At 46.6% G+C, this 21,492-nt stretch overlaps 1 protein-coding gene across 4 annotated transcripts in view; it reads left to right on the top strand.

Annotated features, from left to right (window-relative positions):
* The window catches only part of SH3TC2 (SH3 domain and tetratricopeptide repeats 2), a 61,826-nt gene extending 45,013 nt beyond the window's left edge, over positions 1 to 16,813 (top strand). The window contains exons 13-17 of one of the 4 annotated variants that reach the window (XM_084780845.1): positions 6,453 to 6,603; positions 7,283 to 7,405; positions 12,380 to 12,530; positions 14,213 to 14,406; positions 16,000 to 16,813. In XM_084780845.1, the coding sequence (XP_084636971.1) occupies positions 6,453 to 6,603; positions 7,283 to 7,405; positions 12,380 to 12,530; positions 14,213 to 14,406; positions 16,000 to 16,191 (811 nt within the window). In that variant the 3' untranslated portion in view covers positions 16,192 to 16,813. Of the gene's footprint in view, positions 1 to 6,427; positions 6,604 to 7,282; positions 7,406 to 12,379; positions 12,531 to 14,082; positions 14,187 to 14,209; positions 14,407 to 15,999 lie in introns of those variants that run through there. The other 3 variants (XM_084780844.1, XM_084780846.1, XR_014779037.1) reach the window with 3 other exon arrangements.
* The last annotated feature ends 4,679 nt before the right edge of the window (positions 16,814 to 21,492 follow it).

Below are 21,492 nucleotides of genomic sequence, written 5' to 3'. Positions count from 1 at the left end.
CAAAGGATTTCCATTCTCACCAAGATAAAGCAAGCAAAGGCTTAGAGCAGAGAGCACTCTGGGAAGGGGCGGGGAGACTGTGTGACAAAAGTCATCTGGGGAAAACATTTGGTGAGAGTCCCGAGGGTTAAGTATGGTGTTTGAAAAGAGGAGGATGGTAGTGAACGGCCTCTCAGGTAGAGGGAATAGTAGCCAGAAAGCAATAGGACCATGTGACTAACAGGTAGACAGACATTGGGGATCACTGGGACTCACGCTGAGAAAGGATGCAGAGTTGGGTGGGCTGGGGGCATTACATCTCAACAGGCCTCTCAACAGGCACTTACAATTAAGCATCTGTAAAGAAAATACTGGGTTAGCAGAAAGCATCTGTTGAGCATGTACTATTAGCTGAGCAGTGTGTCTGCTTTAGGGCAACCACACGTGGCCAGAAGTTTTGTGAAATTAGAGAGCTAACGTGGCCCAATGTCTTCCCTGAGGCCACTAGTAGGGGTTAATGCCAATAGTCTGAGTCTACAGCCATGTTAGCTAACTCGTTTGCTTTTTTATTTTTTTGAGACAGAATCTCCTAGAGCAAGGTGACCTTGAACCTTTACTCTCCTGCTCCCACTCCAAAAGTGCTAGGATTATGGGCACCAGCTACCACATCCCACATTAGCAAGCTTAAAAAAAAATAGTGTCAGATAGTAAATTTTTCAGGCTTTGAGGGCCACATGTTCTCTGTTAACGCTTCTCCACGCTGCAGCTGTATTGCAAAAACAGCTCTGGGCAGCCCAGAAACAAAGGCTGCCAAAGTGTGGCAGCGTGCCAGGGGAGCCACTCACAGAAGCAGGCAGGGGCGCGTGCTCAGCACAGGGCTCAGAGCTTGCTGCTCCTAGTCCATAGTGCGTATACTCACGTGCTTCGTACATGGTCTCTACTAGCAACCCTCACCTCAGATGAAGACAGTGCGCAGATAATTCTGCGGCGAAACCTCATGAGATTCCATGGATGAGAGTGGCTAAGTTATTATCGGCTCCATCCCTGCCTGCTGGAGTCTGCACTCATCGTGCTGGGTTTTTCTCAAAGTCCTGATTTTCCTATTTCAGGTGGTTTCTCTCTTCTGCCTTTTTGATGGCTATAATGGCTTAGTGGCTCGTGACCACTTTATGGGTGTTTAAAGAGGGAGGGGCTCATAGGTGATGAAAAGTTTGGCTCACTGGTCAGTACCTACAGGGTAATAACGCTTTGCTGCCTTCTAGGTGACACCTAGAGCGGAGCTGGACCAAGTGTTTCAGTCTCCGGGTGGGAGAAGTCTTTGTGGATCTTGTTCTCGGTCTTCATCTGACACGTGCAGACTGTGTTAGTTATTTTTTTCCCCGCTGTGGTAAAATGCCACGACCAAGGCAGCTTATTAAAAAAAAAAAAGCATAAGGCTTTATTTTCAGAGGGTTAGAGCTCATGACGGCAGAGTGAAGGCATGCTGGCAGGAACAGCTAAGAGCACACATCTCAGAACTGCTAAGTGTGTACAGAGGGCACTGGGGACAATGGGAGGCTTTTGAAACCTCACCCCCGCCCTCTCAATCAAACCTCTTCTAACAAGGTTGCACCTCCTCTAGCAAAGCCACACCTCCTCTAACAAGGCTACGCCTCCTCTAGCAAAGCCACACCTCCTCTAACAAAGCCACACCTCCTCTAGCAAGGCCACACCTCCTCTAGCAAGGCCACACCTCTTCAAACATAGGAACCTTTGGGGGGAGCGTTCTCACTCAAACCACCACACAGACCTACCCCTTGTTGTAGAGTTGAACCAGATAGGGTTCAAGAGGACCTTGTGGCTTTATTGGATCCACTCAACAAATATTTATTCATCATTTTCTACTGCCCAGACAACAATAGAAATCAGATCAAGGCATTACCGTCCCGAAGCTTATTATGCTCATAGAATAGTAAAAGGGGCAGGAAATGGACAGTTACCAACGCAGTTGCAGATCGGGGTAAGCACATCCACAAAATACTAACTACAAAGAGGGAACGCTTTGCTTGCAGCAGGCCCTTGTGGAAACTGATGCGAATACAGTCCCAGTTTAGGATCTATTCCTCCTAGCTTTAATCTTAATCTATTCTGCTTGCTTCTGTGATCTAAGATAAAAGCAACAAGACAAACAGCAGAAACAACAGAAAAGCCTCCAACATTTGGTCTCTAATGTGACTATGACTAATCCCTAACTCTTCTGTAACCCTCGGTGAAGAAACAGTTGCATTTGCTATGCCCACACTTGACCCCAAGGCTGTGGCTCACTACCACCAGCTTTTGCAGTTCAGAAAATTATGTCTTTAACGATTTCAGGTTATTTTATTTTATTTTTATAAGTGACAAAAGAAATCAAAGCTTTCCCGCAGTGGAGAGCTAAGCCAGAGGTTTAGTAAGCGTTGCTTGAGTGTGTGGTTAGACTCGTCGTGTTGTTAGATTCTGGTTTAAACATGGTTTATTACCTGCCCACAGTCACTTATACTTTCTGAGCCTTATTTTTCCACTTTTAATTACATTTATTTATTTGTGTGTGTGTGTGTGTGTGTGTGTGTGTGTGTGTGTGTGTGGGTGCTGTTGTGCATGTGAAAGTCAAAGGACAAATGTCAGAGTCAGTTCTTCTTCCATGCGGGACCAAGCGATGGAACTCCATGTTCAGGCTTGGTAGCGAGCTCTTTCACCCATAGAGCCATGCCTTCCACTGGCCCTCATTTTTCTCTTTTGTAAAACGGATATAGTGGCAGTAGTTGTGGTGCTCTTTTGAAACTACTTTGATGACTAATTGAGCCCGGGTGTGCAAAGTGCCCAGGGCATGCCAAATGCCAATATGGTCTAGGTAACAATATACTGTCATCACCACAATCATTGAGTAGCAGAGGCTTTTAAAATAAGGCTTTCGAAATTAGAAATGGCCAGGGAAACTTGGAAATGCTTTCTCTACCCCCGCCCCGCCCCCAGGGTGGGGGTGGGGTCATTGTTTATTTGTAAAATCAGCTAAGCACCTTGCTAGTTTAAAATCCTATGGCTGGTGAGTGGGAGAATGGGCATTGAAAGCCATGTCCCAACCCCTGGCCAGCCCTCTGGGAGTAGTGGTCTGGTCTTCCTCTAGGAAAACAATACCGGAGCCTAGGCTCAGTTAAAAGGCCAGGCAGGTCCACCCAGGCAGGGCTGGCAGAATGCTGTCTGGAATACAGATGTGCTGGGGTCACCTTGCCATAGTTCAACAAGGCCTGAGACGTAGTGTGAACCTGGAGACAGGAAAAATGATGAAAACAAAAGTGGGATCAAAGCTGGGCACAGTGGCGCATGCCTGTCATCCCAGCACTCGGGAGGCAGAAACAAGTGGACCTCTGTGAGTTTGAGGCCAGCCTGGTCTACAAAGGGAGTCCAGGACAGCCAGGGAATATAGAGAAACTCTGTCTTGAGCACCCCTCCCCCACCCTTCTCCCCCCCAAAATGGGATCAAGATCATTCAGGTGGAGAATTCACATAAGTAAATCAGTGTTAACCCATATGCTATTTTTTTTTCTTTCGGTTTAGGGATAAAACCAGATCTAGAGCCTTCAGGTAGTGGCAAGAGGAACTAAGAACCTGGGTCATTTCAGGTCAAGCTTGTGTGCGACACAGCACAGCTGTTGGCTTTATCACAATGGGGTAGTAAGGACTGATAAAAGAAAAGTACCAAGGCAGCTGGACACACCTCCCAATTGAGACTGTTAGAGCGCTTTAAAAATGATGGATGTGTGTCTTGGTGAAAGTCCTCCACTTACATGGAGGTCTCCTTGTTTTTACCTCCGACCCCACCCTGGGGTGCTTCTTAGAGAGACATGCTTAGCTCCAACCATTCTTTCCCTGGCAAGGAAGCCTGTGTGGTAGCTGCTGAGAATCTAAATCTTGCTCCCTGAGGATGTGAAGACAGAAACTCCAGAGCAAGGACATCCGAGGACAGTAAGTAGTAATAGAAACACAACAGGAAGTAAGATCCAGATGAGATTTACGAGTTCTGTCTTCACCATTTATTCCGGTCGGAACGAGGAGGAGAATGGTGGAGCCGTGCCTGGAGTGCCTTAGGTCTCTTTGCTCAGACTTGGAGAGAGAAGGCCGGGCCTTCCTGTGTCTGAAGAGTCCCGTGGTTCCTGCCTAATCAGGGAAGTCAGTGGCCAGCACAGTGCTGTATGCAGCTTCTCGCTTCCAGCATTGTTCCAGCTTCAGATCTCTAATACTTTACAGAGTCTAGTGTTTACCCTGGATGCCAATTATCTGATGTCAAGGGCAAGGCGGTAGGGACAACCAGCATTCTTTCCTAGCTCTTACAGGGGCCAAGTGCCTGGGCACTCTTTCCAGAATGCCAAAAGCTGCTTCGTTGCCCAAAGGGATCAGAGATGACCAGTCAAGGCAGGGTTTGCATCCCTCATTGGAAAAAGGGCCTGACAGCTGAGTTGCCTACGATGAGCTGACATATTAATCCATTTTCCATCACTATTACGAAATACTCTGGGCTAGGCAATAGGGCAGGGTGCCATTGTTACTCCAGGTCTGGGAAAGGCCTCTTGGATAATGGTATCACAGAGACGAGAATGTTCGGTGAGATAAGAAACCAGAGCTGTGCTGTCCCTCCAGGACAACTCAACTCTCACGACAACTAAGCAAGGTCCCAGGAGAGCCACGCAATTCCTCTTGTGAGCAATGCCTCCGATAGCCGATGAGCCAATTACCTTGGATTAGGCCCTATATCTTACAGGCCCTGCTACCTTTCAATTTTGCTACAGTGGAGATGCAGCCTCCAACCCTTAACCTTTGTGAGCCAGGCCATATCAAAGGCACAGCAAAGCCAGGCAGTGGTGGCGCACGCCTTTAATCCCAGCACTTGGGAGGCAGAGGCAGGCGGATCACTGTGAGTTCGAGGTCAACCTGGTCTACAAAGTGAGTCCAGGACAGCCAAGGCTACACAGAGAAACCTCAAAAAACAAAACAAAGCAAAACAGAAAATACAATGACACAGCAGGTGGGAACTGTATGTGAGTTCATAGTTGTGGCTGATAACACTTCCTATCTCTAGAAGTTGCGTGGTCCAGACGTTGGTGCATGTGATCACAAACTGGGTGTGTTTTAGCAACTCAGACCTATGGATTGTAACTGCCATGTTTCCATTTAGTTAGTTCCAGGTAGCTCTGGACATCTGAGGTTTTCTGAACCTCTCAGGTAGTACTAATGGGGCAGAGGCCATGTTGCGGGTGGGGGTGGGCAGCTCACACTTTCAGAACTGTGATGGGGGGAGTGTGGGGCTCTGGTTTTTGATCCTTCCAGCTCTGGAACTGCTTGCTCCAGGTCATCGGTTCTCGATCTTCCTAATGCTGTGACCCTGTGAAACAGCTCCTCTTTTGTGGTGCCCCCTCCCAACCATTAGATTATTTTTGTTGCTACTTCCTAACTGTAATTTTGCTACGGTTATGAATCATAATTTAAATATTTTTGGAACTGGAGGTTTGGCAAAGGGGTCCCGACCCACAGCTTGAGAAGCACTGCTCTAGAGCATAAACGCAATTGCACCAGAACAGCAATTCCTAGCCTGGATCACACAAGCTGTGACAAAAATGCTAGTGCCTGCATCATAATCCCAGACCATCCAGGGCTCTAGCTAGTGTGACATTTCAATATACCATGGTGAACCGCACAGCCTGGCTGCATATGAATGTTTAAAAAGACTCCGGGTGACTCACTGGGGCTGGAGGTGAGGTCTGGGGCATAGAGGGTGCCCAATGGTCCCTCCTGTTCTCTGAGTCTGGGTCTGCACCACCATGTCATCCACATCATATTTCTTCATTGACTGCTGTCATGGAGAAATTGCGTTTTCTACATTACACACTTTGCCCCCAAATAATTAGAGTACCCACTAATTAGAGAGTTTCCAGAGAGTTAAGTGCTGACTTCAAAAGATTCAGTCTGCTTTTGCTCTTCTTAATGAAACATCAAAGTCTTCATGATTTTAAGTTGCCCACTACTCATTGCCACTATGGCCCTCCAGGCATTAATTCCATACAAGTACATCTGGTGTCTTCGTAGGTGCTTATGAAAACCGTACTGCAGTATAGCCTAACGGTTGAGGGATGGGGGTGAGTAACAGTGGTCATGCTATTTAAATGTTCATTATCTGCTTACCACTCCTTAGGCACCAGTTTGAACACTCTAGAGGGCTTATGTTTCTCAGTCCCCTAAGGCAGAAACATTCCCCTTTTACAAATGGGGAAACTGAGGCTTGCATAGGTATGTACTGTCTCAAGGTCACATGGCCAGCAGAGCTCAGATTCAAATCAGCCCTGCTCTTTCTGTGGTCTGCTGCGAGCGTGTTCTTTTCCAGAACCTCCCTTGAGTCCTCCTGGGTTGAGTGACCTCCGAGCTCTTGAATCCTCCACAGCTCACAGGTCCACATCTGTCTTCAGATCCCTCAGGAGGTCTCTTACCTGCATCAAGGAGAGCCTGCGTATTTTTGTGGACCTAGGGGAGAGAGACAAGGCTGCTGAGGCCTGGCTGGGGGCTGGGCGCCTGCACTACCTCATGCAGGAGGATGAGCTGGTGGAGCTGTACTTGCAGGTGGGTGTGCTATCTTCTCTCAGCCACTTGAAGGAGCTCTAAGCTGTCTGGAGGCAGAGCCCTGAGAGCTTGTGGGGGTTGGGGGAGGCGCACTGAGCACAGAGCATCTGTTGCTGATATTCAGTGATGTGAGCTTGGAGGAGGAGTTATGAGTCTGTTCCAAGTCTTGCTGTCTTCACTTGCCGAGGTGGATTCCACATTTCCAATTTCAGTCATTTATCCATTAAGTGGGTGCCATTGCTAAATCCACGCAGCCTCTTGAACCATTATTTATTTACTTTTCTTGGACTCGACTTCAAATCAACCTTTTAAAAACACTTTACATGAGGTCTCAAAATCACTGGTTTGACTCATTTTTAGTGGTTTTCCCGAAACACATTAAAATAAATATTTAACTATTGAAACACAGACTGTTTATCTGAGCACTACTAAGATCTCCCCAAGTCCCACCAGAGGAATATTCTCCTCCCACACGGGGCCAGAGGTGGGGGTGGGGCACCTTCCAGACAGAGCACATCTGTGTCTTTTTTTTACCAGGCTCATGGGTGAAGGCCAAGACCACACAATGGCTAGGATTTCTAGAATTCTGAAGAGGTTCTGGATCCTCCCCACAGCTTGCCTCATAGAGCTCTGGATGATCTTTTCTCTGCCTTTGACAGCCATTTTTTTGTCCCACTAGGCGGGCATCCAGACAGCCTTGAGGTCAGAGGAGCCCTCACTTGCTCTCAAGCTTTACGAAGAAGCTGGTGATGTGTTCTTCAACGGGACCCGCCACAGACATCGCGCTGTGGAATATTACCGGGTAAGCCTCGGACTTCCCAGTGTGTTGAGCCAGACCCTGGCACAAATGTGGGCAGCTCCACTGGACTCTCTTGCTCATCCTTGTCCAGAACTCACATCTTCATCCCAGCGGATGAAGTTACTTAGTTACTCTTTGGCTTGACTAATGTAGCATCATAGAAGATGACCTAAAGGGACGCATGGGTAGGCACTATTATTGGCTCCCCTTTTCTGTTACTGTGATAAAGCAATAATCAAGGCAAGTTACTGAAGGAAGGGTTTATTTGGGCTTGTGGTTCCAAAGGTATAAGAATAACATGGTAGCTGGGCATGGTGGCACATGCCTGTAGTCCCAGCACTCAGGGAGGCAGAGGCCAGGCCGATCTCTGTGAGTTCGAGGACAGCCAACGTTATACAGAGAAACTCAGTCTCCAAAACCCAAAACCAACCAACCAACCAACCAGCCAAACAAAATAACAGCATATTAGAGAAGTGTGACCACAGGCTGGCACAGCAGCCGTAACATCTGAACGCTCACATCTCAAACTACAATCAGGAAACAGAGACTGTAAACTTGAAATGGTGAGTTTTTGGAACCCCTAAAGTCCATCTCCAGTGACAGTCTTCCTCCAGTAAGGACACCCGTCTTTTTCCTCCCTGGTCACCAACTGGGAACCAAGTATTCAAATGCCCGAGACTTATGCAGGGATGGTGTATTTCACTCACACTAGGACAGACACTAAAAGCATGCTACTGTGCTTTTAATAAACACGTATTAAAGTGTACTTAAAAATTAAAATGCACAGCACCAGATCATCAAATCATGATTTCACAGTTATTTTTGCAAACGATGAAACAAGAAAATAAGGGCGTAAACAATACAAATTAAGTAAATGTCGAGGTGTGGCAGATACATGAATTGTTGCTCATCAACTTGAATGAAGTTTGAGAGATACTTGGTCCCCAAACTTTACTTGTTTGGGTGTGTGCTCTTTGCTCAGTTGCTTGCTTTTCATCGCATATGATTAGATGCCAAATATGTGCTGGGCACTAAGCCAGAAACACCTTACTGACCATCAGAGTGCTTTTTGTTTGTTTGTTTGTTTTGAGACAGGGTCTCTCTGTGTAGCCTTGGCTGCCCTGGACTCGCTTTGTAGACCAGGCTGGCCTCGAACTCACAGCGATCCACCTGCCTCTGCCTCCCGAGTGCTGGGATTAAAGGCGTGCGCCACCACGCCTGGCCCTCAGAGTGCTTATTTTTATATGCATTTTGTGGATAATCAAACTAAGGCTTGGGGTTGGAGAACTGCCTCTGTTTAAGAGCACTTGCTACTTGCAGTGCAGCTCTGTTTGCTTTCCAACACACATATGGTGGCTCACAACCATCCGTAGCTCCAGCACCAGGGGATCCAAATACCTTCTTCTGGCCTCTTTGGGCCTTGCATGCATGTGGTGCACATACATGCAGGCATACGCTCGTGCACATAAAATAAAAACAAACAAAATTAAAAAGAAAAATAGCTCTCTTCCTGCAGATCCAGATGGAGCACTCTCAGCTCCTTCTCCAGCACCATGTCTGCCTGTGTGCTGCAGTGCTCCCTACCATAGTAACAATAGACTAAGTCTCTGAAACTGTAAGCCAGCTCCCAGCTAAACGGTTTCTCTTATATGAGTTTCTGTGGTCATGGTGCCTCTTTATAGCAATAGAACACTGACTAAGGCGTGCATATTTATGATTATATTTTAATTGGCCTTTAAATTTTTCTAACTCTTTTATCTATGTAGAGAAAGAATTATTTTTCTCTTTTTGAGGGTCATATCCACAACTAGGAATCATATGTAGCACTTAAGACACTTAATGGCTATTACTCTGCCCAAGGCATCATTCTCTTTGGTTTCTTACTCATTTTTTTTTCCTGTTCTTGACCTTTCTGCTCACTTATCCACCTTTATGCCCCTGTATACCTGGAATATTTTTCTTCTCTTTGTTTTGTCCAACTTTCTCTGATGGGTTCATGGAAATTGCCTAGCTTGGCCCTGTCTCTGTTCTTCGCTGGGCAGTCTTGAAAGCTGTGGTGGGATTTACTTCCTTATGAATTAGAGCACTAGAATTCTAGAACAAGGACTCTCGACCTAAGGGCTACAGAAAGGCTTCAGAGGTTCTACAGATTTCTGGAAATTACACACAAAAATTGGTGGTGTATGCCAGTTCACATTAGGTAAATGCAGCCCGCTACACTTATCAGGGCCTCAAGAGGTTTCAAGGGCCCTAGAATGTAGCATCTACCAGTCTTAGGTGATCAAGCTGCATATGATCCAAATTTACCCTGGTCTCTTGAGAAGCCACAAGGTTCTATTTTCTAAGAACTACATCTATTTCAAGTTCCTGTGCACAATTAGCTCTCACACTGACAACAGTTCATTAGGATTAGCTATTGAATGGTAGTCAGTATAGTACCAACATTAGGACTAAGCAGCCACCAGTTCAGACCCTTGAAAGCCAACCAAAGGTATAGGGAAGCACAGATGCTCTTCATCATCGTGGTCACTGTCATATTCTTTAAGGCACTGGAAGCACAGCAGTGAAGAGACAAACTGAATTCCTTTACTTGCACTCTAGTGTATAAAAAGAAAAATAAGGCTCAAAGATATGGTGACCTGCCTACACTTACAGAATTATGAAAACAGAAACGGTTATTTACTGAACATTGTCAGACACCAGCTCACATAAGAATTTCACATATCAAATGAGATGAATGACTCCCCGGGTGACCTCAGAGTTATCAGAAACTTTGGGGAGCCCTATACTGGGTGCCAGATGTTACTGGGGAAATGAGTTTCTTCTTTTGAGTTAAAAGAATTTGGAAGCTGGGCGTGGTGACACACACCTGTAATCCCAGCACTCGGGGAGGCAGAGGCAGGTGGATCTCTGAGTTTGAGGCCAACTTGGTCCACAAAGTGAGTCCAGGACAGACAAGGCTACACAGAGAAACCCTGCCTCAAAACAACAAAACAAAAACAAAACAAAAGTTAGAAAATGACTTATAAAGAAGCCCAGAGACAGTTTTATTAAAGTGAAGAGAAAAACAAGGCAGGTGGGCTATAGTTTCAACAGCACCAGGAAGAGAGAGAAGAGTGGAAGGTGGCCTGGTTGTTAAGTGGCCACATGGTGAGGAGGGCATGTGGCTTAGTGAAAGATCGAAGCATCAGGAAAGCACATCCAGGCTTTCCCAATATCAGAAAAGTGGCCAGGCTACATGACAGGGACTAGGCAATTTGGCATTGCTGCCTGATGAAAGACCTCCAGTCAGCTGCTGTAGGGGCTGGGTTTCTAAGGGAAACCCTTATCTTACTAAGGGGACAATTGTTCCCTTTATCTTCTTAGCCTGACTTTAGTGACTGACAGGCCTAGATGGATTAGCTCTTAAGGGGGAGACAACTGTTTGTGATATCCTAATCTTTGGAGCAGATCAGAATGTCATATCTTCTTCCAGGGCTGGAGGAAGATTCTGTTCTTCAACGGAGCCTCAACAGAGCCGTGATATGCTCAGTGGCCTTCAAGGCCATTCCTGAGCTGAGACCTTAAAACCATTTAGGACTGGGCTGAAATCGGGGAAGGAATATAACCCATTTTCACCAAGAAAATCTAGAGACCCCATTCCAGGGATGTAGGTGTGGGTTTTCTTGGTTGTTTGTTTGTTCTTGGCTATTTTATTTGAGTTCTTATACCTCTACCTCCCTCCCAAACCAACCCTTATCCCTTCCAACACCTTAACACCAGGGAGAAGAGACAGAAAGTTAGAGGGGAGGGGGGGGTGTAGGTCTCTTTAGATTACTTCCTGCTGGTTAGAGTCGGGTTCCTTGGGGCAAGTCCAATCTTTATACTCAGGATATCTCCAACTTCTCCTCAAACAACAGCAGCCAGGAGCAGCAGGGGGGAGAAGCAGCTGCCTCCTCCTCCTCCTCCTCCCCTCCCCCATCTTCCTCCTCCTCCCCTCCCCCATCTTCCTCCTCCTCCCCTCCCCCATCTTCTTCTTCTTCTTCTTCTTCTTCTTCTTCTTCTTCTTCTTCTTCTTCTTCTTCTTCTTCTTCTTCTTCTTCTTCTTCTTCTTCTTCTTCTAGTTCTCCCACCCATTTTGGAACTTTGACATTTATCCCCTCTGAAAAGGTCCTAGAGTTCCAAACATCAACTATCCTCAGCTTGCAAAATCACACCCCTGCTACCATACGAGGCAAATCATAGCTGCCATGGACAGTCTGAAGCAACCTCGTATCCCACACTTGGGATTAAAACAAAAACATATTCACATAACATAACTGGGCTTTTAAAGAATCTAAGATTCTCACTACACAGGAGTTGTTCACTGGAAAGGGTTATTGTCCGTTTCCTAGGTTAACCCCTAAGATGGCTGCAGGCAGGTGCTCATTCAAGAGGTGATAAGAGGCCAGAGCTCCCTTCTGGCATCCCTGGCTAGAGAGACAAGGATGACATGTCCTGCTTTTGGCTAAGGACAATAATGAACTGCTGAGACAGGCAGTGGTGGTGCATGCCTTTAATCCCAGCACTCGGGAGGCAGAGGCAGGAGGATTTCTGAGTTTGAAGCTAGCCTGGTCTGTAAGTGAGTTTCAGGACAGCCAGGGTTACACAGAGAAACCCTGTTTTGAAAAGTGAACAAACAAACAAACAAACAAAAAAGAACAGAACTATTCACTCTTGGGATTCCTGCCCTTAAAACTGCCTAGCCATTAAAAAAAAAAAATCTGCCCTCATCATTAGGAAGTCAACTTTCCTTTCTGTTTGCAGTTGCCCCAATTTTAGAAGATCCAATGGCTTCCAGCTCTTAAACTGGTTACATCTGGGCAAAGTGCTAAGAGGAGAGTGAGTTGAGGAAAGGCAACAGTGGCAACACCTGGTCACCACAATCTCTCCAGGAGAAGCCAGGCCTGTGGAGCACGGTGTGCCTGTAGATTAAGATCCCCTTGCCTCTCTTCTCAGGCTGGGGCTGTCCCTTTGGCGAGGAGGATGAAGGCGCTTCGGACTGAGCTGAGGATCTTCAACAAGCTGACCCAGCTGCAGATCAGCCTGGAGGGCTATGAGAAAGCTTTGGAATTCGCCACCCTGGCTGCCAGGCTGAGTGTGCTCACAGGTAGGTGGTCCTAGCTCCAAGGCGCATGGAGCCAGAGGAATAAACACTACTCAGGCATGGCTAGTGAAGTGCATGGTTAGTGAAGCAGTGGGCGTCAGCTTTGAACTCGGGCCATGTGGGTTCTAATCCCATTGTTGGCAGGCAGGGAAACTGTAGTTGAATTAGTTTCCACAAGGTTTGGTTCGCCATCAAGAGAGCAGTTTTCAAACAAAAAGCAATGGTTGTCTAGGTAACCTGGCAACTTGGGGTGAGGGACATAAGTCCTCATTCTGAGGTCAGTGTTGCCAATGCTTATTATTATGATATCACAGTTGGTAACGTTCCCCATGAGATAAATGGTACTTTATCCTAGGCATAGGTAATGCCTTTGTCACATAAAGATGATTTTTTCCCATGAGTTTTTAATCAATTGATAGGAAAAGAATACCTCCCCCCATGGAGTAGAAATGCAAACAAAGGTCAAGTTCCCATTTAACCTAACCTAGTTGAAAGAGCTTCTTGTACTTAGAGGGAAAACTGGTTGAAGATACTGTAAGCCATTGGCAAGGAGGAAAGGTAGAATTAAAAAGACCGAATACAAACTTAGTTTTGAGTGTTGTGTGCTTGAGGAAAAGCAGTCTTGATTAGAGAAGACTTGATTTGATACAGGAGTAGATGGAGACCTGTGGTAGTTCCAGAAGGTTCTGAGTATGTGTGAGGTCATCAGATACAGGAGCTAGTGTAGACCTTTGCCTTTTCTCTGCAATTTAACTGTAGGAAACCTCACCCAGAAGTTTGTCACTGAGCTCAGGAAAGCCTGAGAGACCTTGGGCAGCTCAGTCTGAGCTCTGTTTCTATTGCTTCCTGGAAAAGAGCCTAATGAGTCTGGGCTCACCGTACACAGGTGTCTCTGTGATTGTAGTTTCCCAGGTCAGAGAATTTTCTCTTCTTTTTGACTGCTTTTTATAATTTTGGCTTTTGGCTCTTTGAAGCTTAAAAGCATTTTTTTTTTAAAGCACCAAATAGCTTCCTTGTAAGCATTCCAAAGGCAGGACCAGGTGAGGAGCTTTTGTTCTCTGCGTTAATAAAAGCACTTTGTATTACAATGGTTAGTTACTAAAACCATGAACTCACACATACACTTCAAACACCTTAAGCTCTAAGCTCACACAAAGCCACTGTTAGGATGGTCGCTGTGGACTCCATGGAACTGAGACTTGGTGAGGAGCTGTGATGTCACCGGACTTTCAGTGTTCTTTGTTTGAAAGGAATTCCTAATTACTTAATCAAGCATGTCTTGTCATCTTAACACATCTTGTGTTTTAAGACATAGCTCCCCCTCCGTACTGAATTACAGCATCGTCTGCAACACAGAGAACATTTCTTCCAGAAACCAGACATCCCAGCGTTTTGTGGCTCTCTTTGTAGCATGTTCCATAGGAGCAATGGTCTATGTATTTGTGGGATTATTTAAGGAATTCCTTGTGCTGAGACATTAAACTCCAGGAGGGAAGGAGCCTCCTCTTTGCTCTTTCTTATGCCCCCAATCTCTGACATCTAGTAAACTCAGCAGGTTTTCTGGACTGAATATGAGTGAACAATGCCCAGCGCTGGCTACAGGGTCTCCCTCAGTCTGGTAACTCCGGGGACGTCAGAACAGAAGCAGGCTACAGGGTCTCCCTTACTCTCATAATTCCTAGGAGATCAGAGACAGGAGCTGGTGGCTTTTCACCGCCTGGCTTCTGTGTACTTCTCTCTGAACATGTATGAGATGGCGGAAGACTGCTACCTGAAGACTTTGTCCCTGTGCCCACCATGGCTGCAGAGTCCCAAGGAGGCGTTGTACTATGCCAAGGTGTATTGTCGCCTGGGCCGACTCACTTTCTACCAGCTGAAGGTAAGAGCTAGCCTTCCGTGATGGACTTTTGAGAGCTACCTACCATTCAGCCGCTCTTTGCTAAGAAAGTTAGTAGGAGGCTTTGGAGCAGAGGTGAGAGGACCAAGGGGCCAAGATGATTGATCAATCTTCTGTCATAGGGTAGGAAATGGTTTCACTGGGGACTTTTTCTGTTAAGCTCCACTGGAGAAGTGAAAGTGGTTGAGAGGAAAGGCCACACCTCGACTCTGCTGTAATCCTTGTGAATACTGAACGGCACGTCTACCAAACGTCCTAAGTCGGCTGCACCACATTTCTTATGAAGTTTTAGGAACTTACATTACTTAAGAAATGCACCCGTCCTTGAATCCCAGCACTCGGGAGGCAGAGGCAGGTGGATTGCTGTGAGTTCGAAGCCAGCCTGGTCTACAGAGTCAGTCCGGGACAGCCAAGGCTACACAGAGAAACCCTGTCTCGAAAAACCAAAACCAAAACCAACCAACCAAACAACCCCCCCCCACAAAAAGCACCCACATATGGATCTGTGGGAGATAATTACATACAGCCCCTTGAATATTAGGATATTTAAGCCCTAAGAAGGTTCTTGCCTTGATTCTCTTCTTTGCTGGGCTGGAGTCCAGTCTACAACTCCCCGTGGAGCTTCTGGAGCTGAGTTGGTAGCCTGCAATCCTGTAACCCCAAAATTATGTCCTCAACTTTGGCTTCTCCTTCTAAAGGTCCTTGTCACCCTAGCATAACCCACAAGACTTGTGAGTCTTGTCCAACTTTGACCACAAGTGGAGACTCAGGGCAGCTCTTCTGACCTTTTCCTATTGGTCAGACTGTTTCTGGCGCTATGCGAGATAATGAGAACCGGTCATCCTCCTTTTACATCCGAAGACACATCTGTTTCTTGTCCTGCTGTGTAGGGAGGGACAGGCGAGGTGAAGGCCCACTTAGCTGTCATGCTGTAGGGCCACAGCAAGCAGCTCAGGGACAGAGAATACATGGTTTGGCTGCATCATCCAAGGACTCCAGGCATCGCAAAGGGAAAAACCTCAAACAGCTATGATCAGAATGGGCATTTTACCGACTCATGGGACTGAGTTATGGATTTAGTTATGGAAGCTGAGGTATGGATTTGGTTTCGGGTGCTTCCGGATCCTGTTCCTCCATCAGCTTCCTAGACTCCTCCCAGTTCCTTCTTGACACTGTATGTTCCTGTTTCTCTGTGTCTCTTGGCCTTATTCCTTGCCAGTCCCTGGGAGGCTGTCCTATATCCAAAACCACACAGACTGTTTTCTTTGTTGGGTCACACTGAAAAGCTCGAGAGAAGAGTGGACAGGTCAGGTTTAGGTCATGGGACATAACCCTTGAAATGCCATGTCCAGTGCAAGGTTGTATTGTGATTGGATGACATGGGGAAGATGCCATCTCTGTGCCTGGAGATTGGCAATGCCACTGGAGCTAGAGTGCAGTGAGGGAAGAACTCCTTTGAGGCTGTGGGATGCGGGATGTGGGATGGAGTGAAGAACACTATTGTTCTCTGCATAGACTTTAAGTCTATCCCGGAAGTGCTGCTAATGATGTCTCTTCTTTGCCCCATTGGGTTAGGATGCCCATGATGCTACTGAATACTTTCTCCTGGCGCTAGCAGCAGCGGTCCTTCTGGGTGATGAGGAGCTACAAGACACCATTAAGAACAGGCTAGACAAAATCTGCCAGAGCCCCTTGTGGCACAGCAATCCCTTGGGGTGCTCTTCTGAGAGGGCACGGTGGCTCAGTGGTGGGAGTCTGGCCCTCTGAAGAGACCCATCCCCTTTCTGACCACTTTGCCATGGCTAGATGCTGCCTTCCTGTCCCATACTCTCAAATCTGGACTGGGAGTGTTCAAGTTTATCACCTCATTTTATGGAGAAGGGCGTTGCTGAGAAGGAGGTGGGCTCTGTGAGGAGCATCCCGGCTTTATGCTTTGCCTCAGGAGCTTTGCCCAGGACACTGTGACTCCTTCCTCCACACACACAGTTCTGAAATGCTTTCTCTCAACCCAGCTCTGGAGAAAGTGAGGAAATCTGGGGAAAGGGCAAGCAGACTGCCCTGGTGCCCTCACCAGTGTTCTCAGGGATAAGGTGCCCTCCAATGGCAGTGGAGGAAGCCACTGTTTCTTGCTTGCTTTCTTAAAAACCAAAGGAGTCTCATGAGGACCTGCGGGCACACAATTCAGCATGGTTTTTACTCAAGAGGCATAGCCCCAGAACAGCCAGGTGGAATGCACAGAGGTCCAAGTGGGATCCATATTCTCCATTCTGCCTGAAAGCATGGCTCCTGTATGATCTCCAATGAAGCTCACCCAGGGCTAAGGCTTGAGAATTATGCCATACATTACATGTAAATACTGTATATCATTAAATATTGGATATTTACATTTATATACACTCTCGTCTCCTTTACCATGGGACTGGGGTGGGTGGGGGGAGTGGAAATGAGATGAGAAGCTATGAGCTTTCTGTAATCACACACCACACGGATTAGCTTGAAACAACATTGATCATCCATCTCATAGTGTTTGGACAGCTATAATTCATGCGTGACCTTGCTGGGTCTTCTGGCTCAAGATGGCTTACAAGACTGTGACCCAGGTGTTGACTGGGAGGGCAGGGGGAGGAGGAGTCACCTTGGGTTCCATTGAAGAAGAAACTGCTTCCAAATGGTTCATGTTGTTGGCAGCAGTTGGCTTGGTTTGTTGCTGGCAGTTTTCCAGAAGTTAGCCACAGTTGGTGCCATGTGAGCCTTGCTACCATACGATCGCTCCTGTCATCAGAATGAGCAAGGCAGAGAGGCAAAGAGAGATCAACAAGAGAGGCTATAATTAAATTGAGAAATGGCACCCATTTGTTTTGGATCCATTATAAGACAACATCTAGCAGAGCCTCTTATGGCATAGCAGTCATTTGATGCTCCTCAGAGAGGATTGGCTGGCGCAAAAGAGGGGTGAGTGGCTAGCAAGGGCACAGAAGTCAGGAGGGGAGGGATCAGCGAGAGTATTCAGGAACTGCTCGCCATTGTTAACTGAGTTCTTTGTAATGGAACTAGGGAGTATGCTCAACCACAGTGTCAGTGTCGGATGATTGACAGCTGAAATGGAAATTCTGGGTCTGTACCTGAGATATTTGAGTGGAAACCTCTGGAGTCCAGCTCCTTACCTCTCACAAGTGTCCACAGCCATTCAAGTGCACACTGAAGTGGGAGAAATGTTGTCCCAGGACAATGCTTCTCAGGCAGTGTGCATATGAATTACCAGTCCCCGTGGAACAAGCCGACCATGAACTTTTGGTTCCTGCTCCTTTTAATTCTTGTTTAGTGAGTCACATGTTCCAGGAGCACGCATTTTGAGAGAGTAACTCCAGGGATCATGAGGCAGGAGGCTCATTCCTGCTCCGGCCTCTGTAATACTCGTGAGGAGATCTGGCCATCATCTCTGCAACCTGCATATAGCCACTTAGATTTGACTAACTGGACCATATTCCTTTTGTCTTTAGACTTTGGGGATGACTAGAAATTGTCTGTGAGGTGGGGGTGGGAAGACATGGTGTGCTGAGACATTACATTCAGTCACCAAGGCTATGGATACATCAACATTCCCCGCCCCCCACTGGGGGGGGGGTGCTCAGTCTTTATCAACTGATTGCTATTCTAGAGTGCTCTTCCCCGGAAAGGAAATGGAATGATTCAATCCACTCCTGTGTAAAACAGATGCGCTTCTGCTCCCACAACAAGCTGCAAAATCCCTAGGCTGGGAGGAATGTTGTGGTTGAGACTAGCTGGTCTAATCTCCCATGTAGAGAGCCCTTGCAGAAACATTCCTGAGGGATGGTCAGGGTACATGCGTTCCAGAGCAGTTACACATCTTGTATTTGGAGAAGGCACTCTTGGCCCAGAAGCCATGCCACAGACATTCTGCGTCTTACTCAAGTTACAGTCTCTCCCTTTGCCCACTGACGGGCTGTCATCCTCTGGCGGAGCTGATACTGCTTTAGAACCACGCAGGCTTTTGATGTTGGCTCGGGGCACGAAGACTATAAGAGAGGGCTAGTGTAATTAGTGCAAGCTGATGTTGTAGTTTAAGCCTCACTAGGATTTGTCCCCTCAGCAGCCATATCCTATTCTCTACATCGATCTTTGTAATGATGTGAAACTGGGCATTTTTTTTTTCCTCATTGGTTTCAAGTGTTTATGTTCCATGTGTGCGTGCATGTATGCATTTGCATATGTGTGAATGAAGGGCATTATACTGGTTTTATATTTCATTGTAAGTTTTGGTTAAAGTTTTCTAACCGTGCATTTTGATTTATCTGTAAATCTGGTAAATTTGCCTGTAAATCAGGTCAGATAGAAATGATCGCTAAATTTCCAAAGGCAAGAGTCAGGCTAATTTTAAAAGAACCCAAACATTGTGCCAGATAATTACAATATGGGTTGTTCCTTTTGGAATTCCATTGATCTTTTTTTCCTCCATTAGCCACAGACATTGGAAGGAAACAGGTTCAACTTGCATATTTCATAGCTATGGCTTAGGTACCTCGTTATCCCAGCCCATCTTCCAGAAGAACTTCTGTGGGTTGCCTGGCCCCAGCCTCCTTATCTCTTATCAGAATGGCCATATTGCTTTTGGGAGCACCACTTCCCTAGCCAATAGTGCTAGCATTCTGAAATCAACTACTACTATTGTGCTTCTTCTTATGTCTGCTCAAGAATCTTGATACAGTCATTCGTATATACACATGCGTACATACATACATACATACATACATACTACATATATGTGTTTGTGCTAAAGTGAATATAATGTAATTAATTCTTCAAAAGTTTATTTGGGAGGGGGATATGCAGGGATGAAGAAAGAAAAATGGAACAGATCATGGGGACATGGGAAACCTTGACTTGATGTTAATTACAGGGAGACTCTGTACCTCTGACCTCTGACCTCTGACGTCCCTCTGACAGCTCCTTTCCTGCAGATTTCTTACATGAGCAGGTTTGGAGATGTCATCTGTGGGATGAGGATCAGAACTTCATATACCTTGATTTTATTCTTCTTTCTATGGGTGAGTAAACTAAGAAACAGAAAGTAGTTTTTCTCCCAGGCACACACAGCAATTCTCTGAGGTTTCTGATGCAAAGACTTAGTTGGGGGTTGATAGAGATTTCTGCCAACCATAGCCCCCTTCACAATACGTAACTGTGTCTGCACATGCGCTTGAGCCTGTGCTTATCACCATGTGCAACACTAGATGAGCCATTTGTCAAGCTATTTATAACTACTTGGTTTGGGGGCTTTGTTAGGCCTTCTTCCTTCCTCTCCCTCCTCACTTCCTTTGCTTATGTAAATCAATTCTATAAAGGATGACTGGTGTACATGCACACACACGCGCACACCAGAACTTCATAAATAATAACAAATACAAATGTGCAAAAGCAGTTCACCGAATTCAAGCTCAGTCCTGTTGCTTACCCAAAGTTCCTGGCCTAGGCCTCACCTTTCACTGCTCAAAAAGATCGAGAAAGTAACAGCGACAAATTGTAGAAGGCAGCCTAACATTGATCAGGTTCTTTCTGAACTATCTGAGAAACAGAAGCAAGCAGAAGGACTCCCCCTCCACATGGACAGAGTAGGTGACATCGAAGCATGTGCCCCTCAGGACAGGGAAGCAGAGGCCAGGCTGGGCGAGGGAAGAAAGGTACACATGATGCACTGTTGAATAGAATCAGGAGCTACAGCATCGCTGGAGGAGTCAGATCCAGGCTGCTGTGGGTCCTCAGAACAGGAACCTTATCTGGGACAGGAGTGATGGTGTCAGGGAGGCCTTCTTGGAAGGAGCAAGGCTTCAAGAAGCCACAAAAAACTCCCAAGTGGCAATGAATTAGGGGGAAACCGAGGAGACTTGGGGAAATGGGGTGGTGGTGGTGAAACAGGCAAAAACACAAGCTCAACAGGGATGTGGGGTCAGGCTCTGAACATGTTTGAGCTTTACCCTGAGGATAAGAGCAAGCTGCAGAAGGGGTACAGACAGTTGAGATAGACATGGAGGTCACCCCGAGGACAAGAGCAAGCTGCAGAAGGGGTAGAAGCAATTGAGAATGACATGGAAGCAGTGTTGTGAATGCTATGCAGGGCAGCAAGTGGCAAGGCGAGGGGGTAGGGTTTAGGGCGGTATTGCCCACCGCACACCGCCATTCTGGATCGCCTTCTTACAGACTGTGTGACGGTCAGCAAACAACGTTCCCAAGCCAAGCTGTGTTAGACAGCCCATGCAAAAGTACCCAGCACACACACACACATACACACACACACACACACACACACACACACACACACACACACACACACACACACAGTACCTGGCATAGTGGATAAACTTCAGATGAGCTGATAAAGCTTTGTTTGCCTTCTTCATTTCACAGACAAGGAAATGGCTGAAGCAAATCTCTCTTTAGGGACAACTCACTACCCGAGGAACAAAGAAACCTCATCTAGAACACAAACAAATGAACAAATGGGACTATTTTTAAAGGGAATCTATTGACTCCACCCATCAGTTCATTTATATTAAAGCTAAGCTTTGGACTCTTCCTCTTCCTGGGCTTTATCGGGCACTTTGCAGTTGTGTTATGGATTTCTTCCTTTCTGGTATAAACTCTGATGCTAGAAAGGGCAGTGACCCTCCGCGGTGTCTGGGGACACTGGCTCTTTGTGCGTGGACACTTGAGGCTGAAGACAGCTTCGTAGAGGGACCAGAGTAAGTTGTTTTACTCTAAACACAGGGCATCCTTCATCTGGAGTTTGGGTGGAAATATGATGTGTCTTCAATTGCAGGGACTCTCCCCAGTGAAACAGCATTCAACAGATTCCCGGCATATCTGGTTCCTTCCCACCACCAAAGTCTAGGTCTGTTAGGGGCACTCTTTGCTCCTGGACCTGTGCCACCAGCCTTGTCTTGTGAGCAGATAGAGGCTGCTTGGAGCTCTGGCTCTGTGAACTCGGCATTAGCTCATGTTCCTCAGAGGCATGTCTTCTGCCCAGAGAGGCAAAGGGTAGTGGGTATTTGG

The sequence above is a fragment of the Acomys minous genome, assembly GCF_964271855.1.
Source record: "Acomys minous genome assembly, chromosome: 4".
In the NCBI taxonomy this organism is placed as follows: domain Eukaryota; kingdom Metazoa; phylum Chordata; class Mammalia; order Rodentia; family Muridae; genus Acomys; species Acomys minous.
Note: the sequence above shows the minus strand (reverse complement) of the source record. Positions and strands in the feature narration are given on the sequence as shown.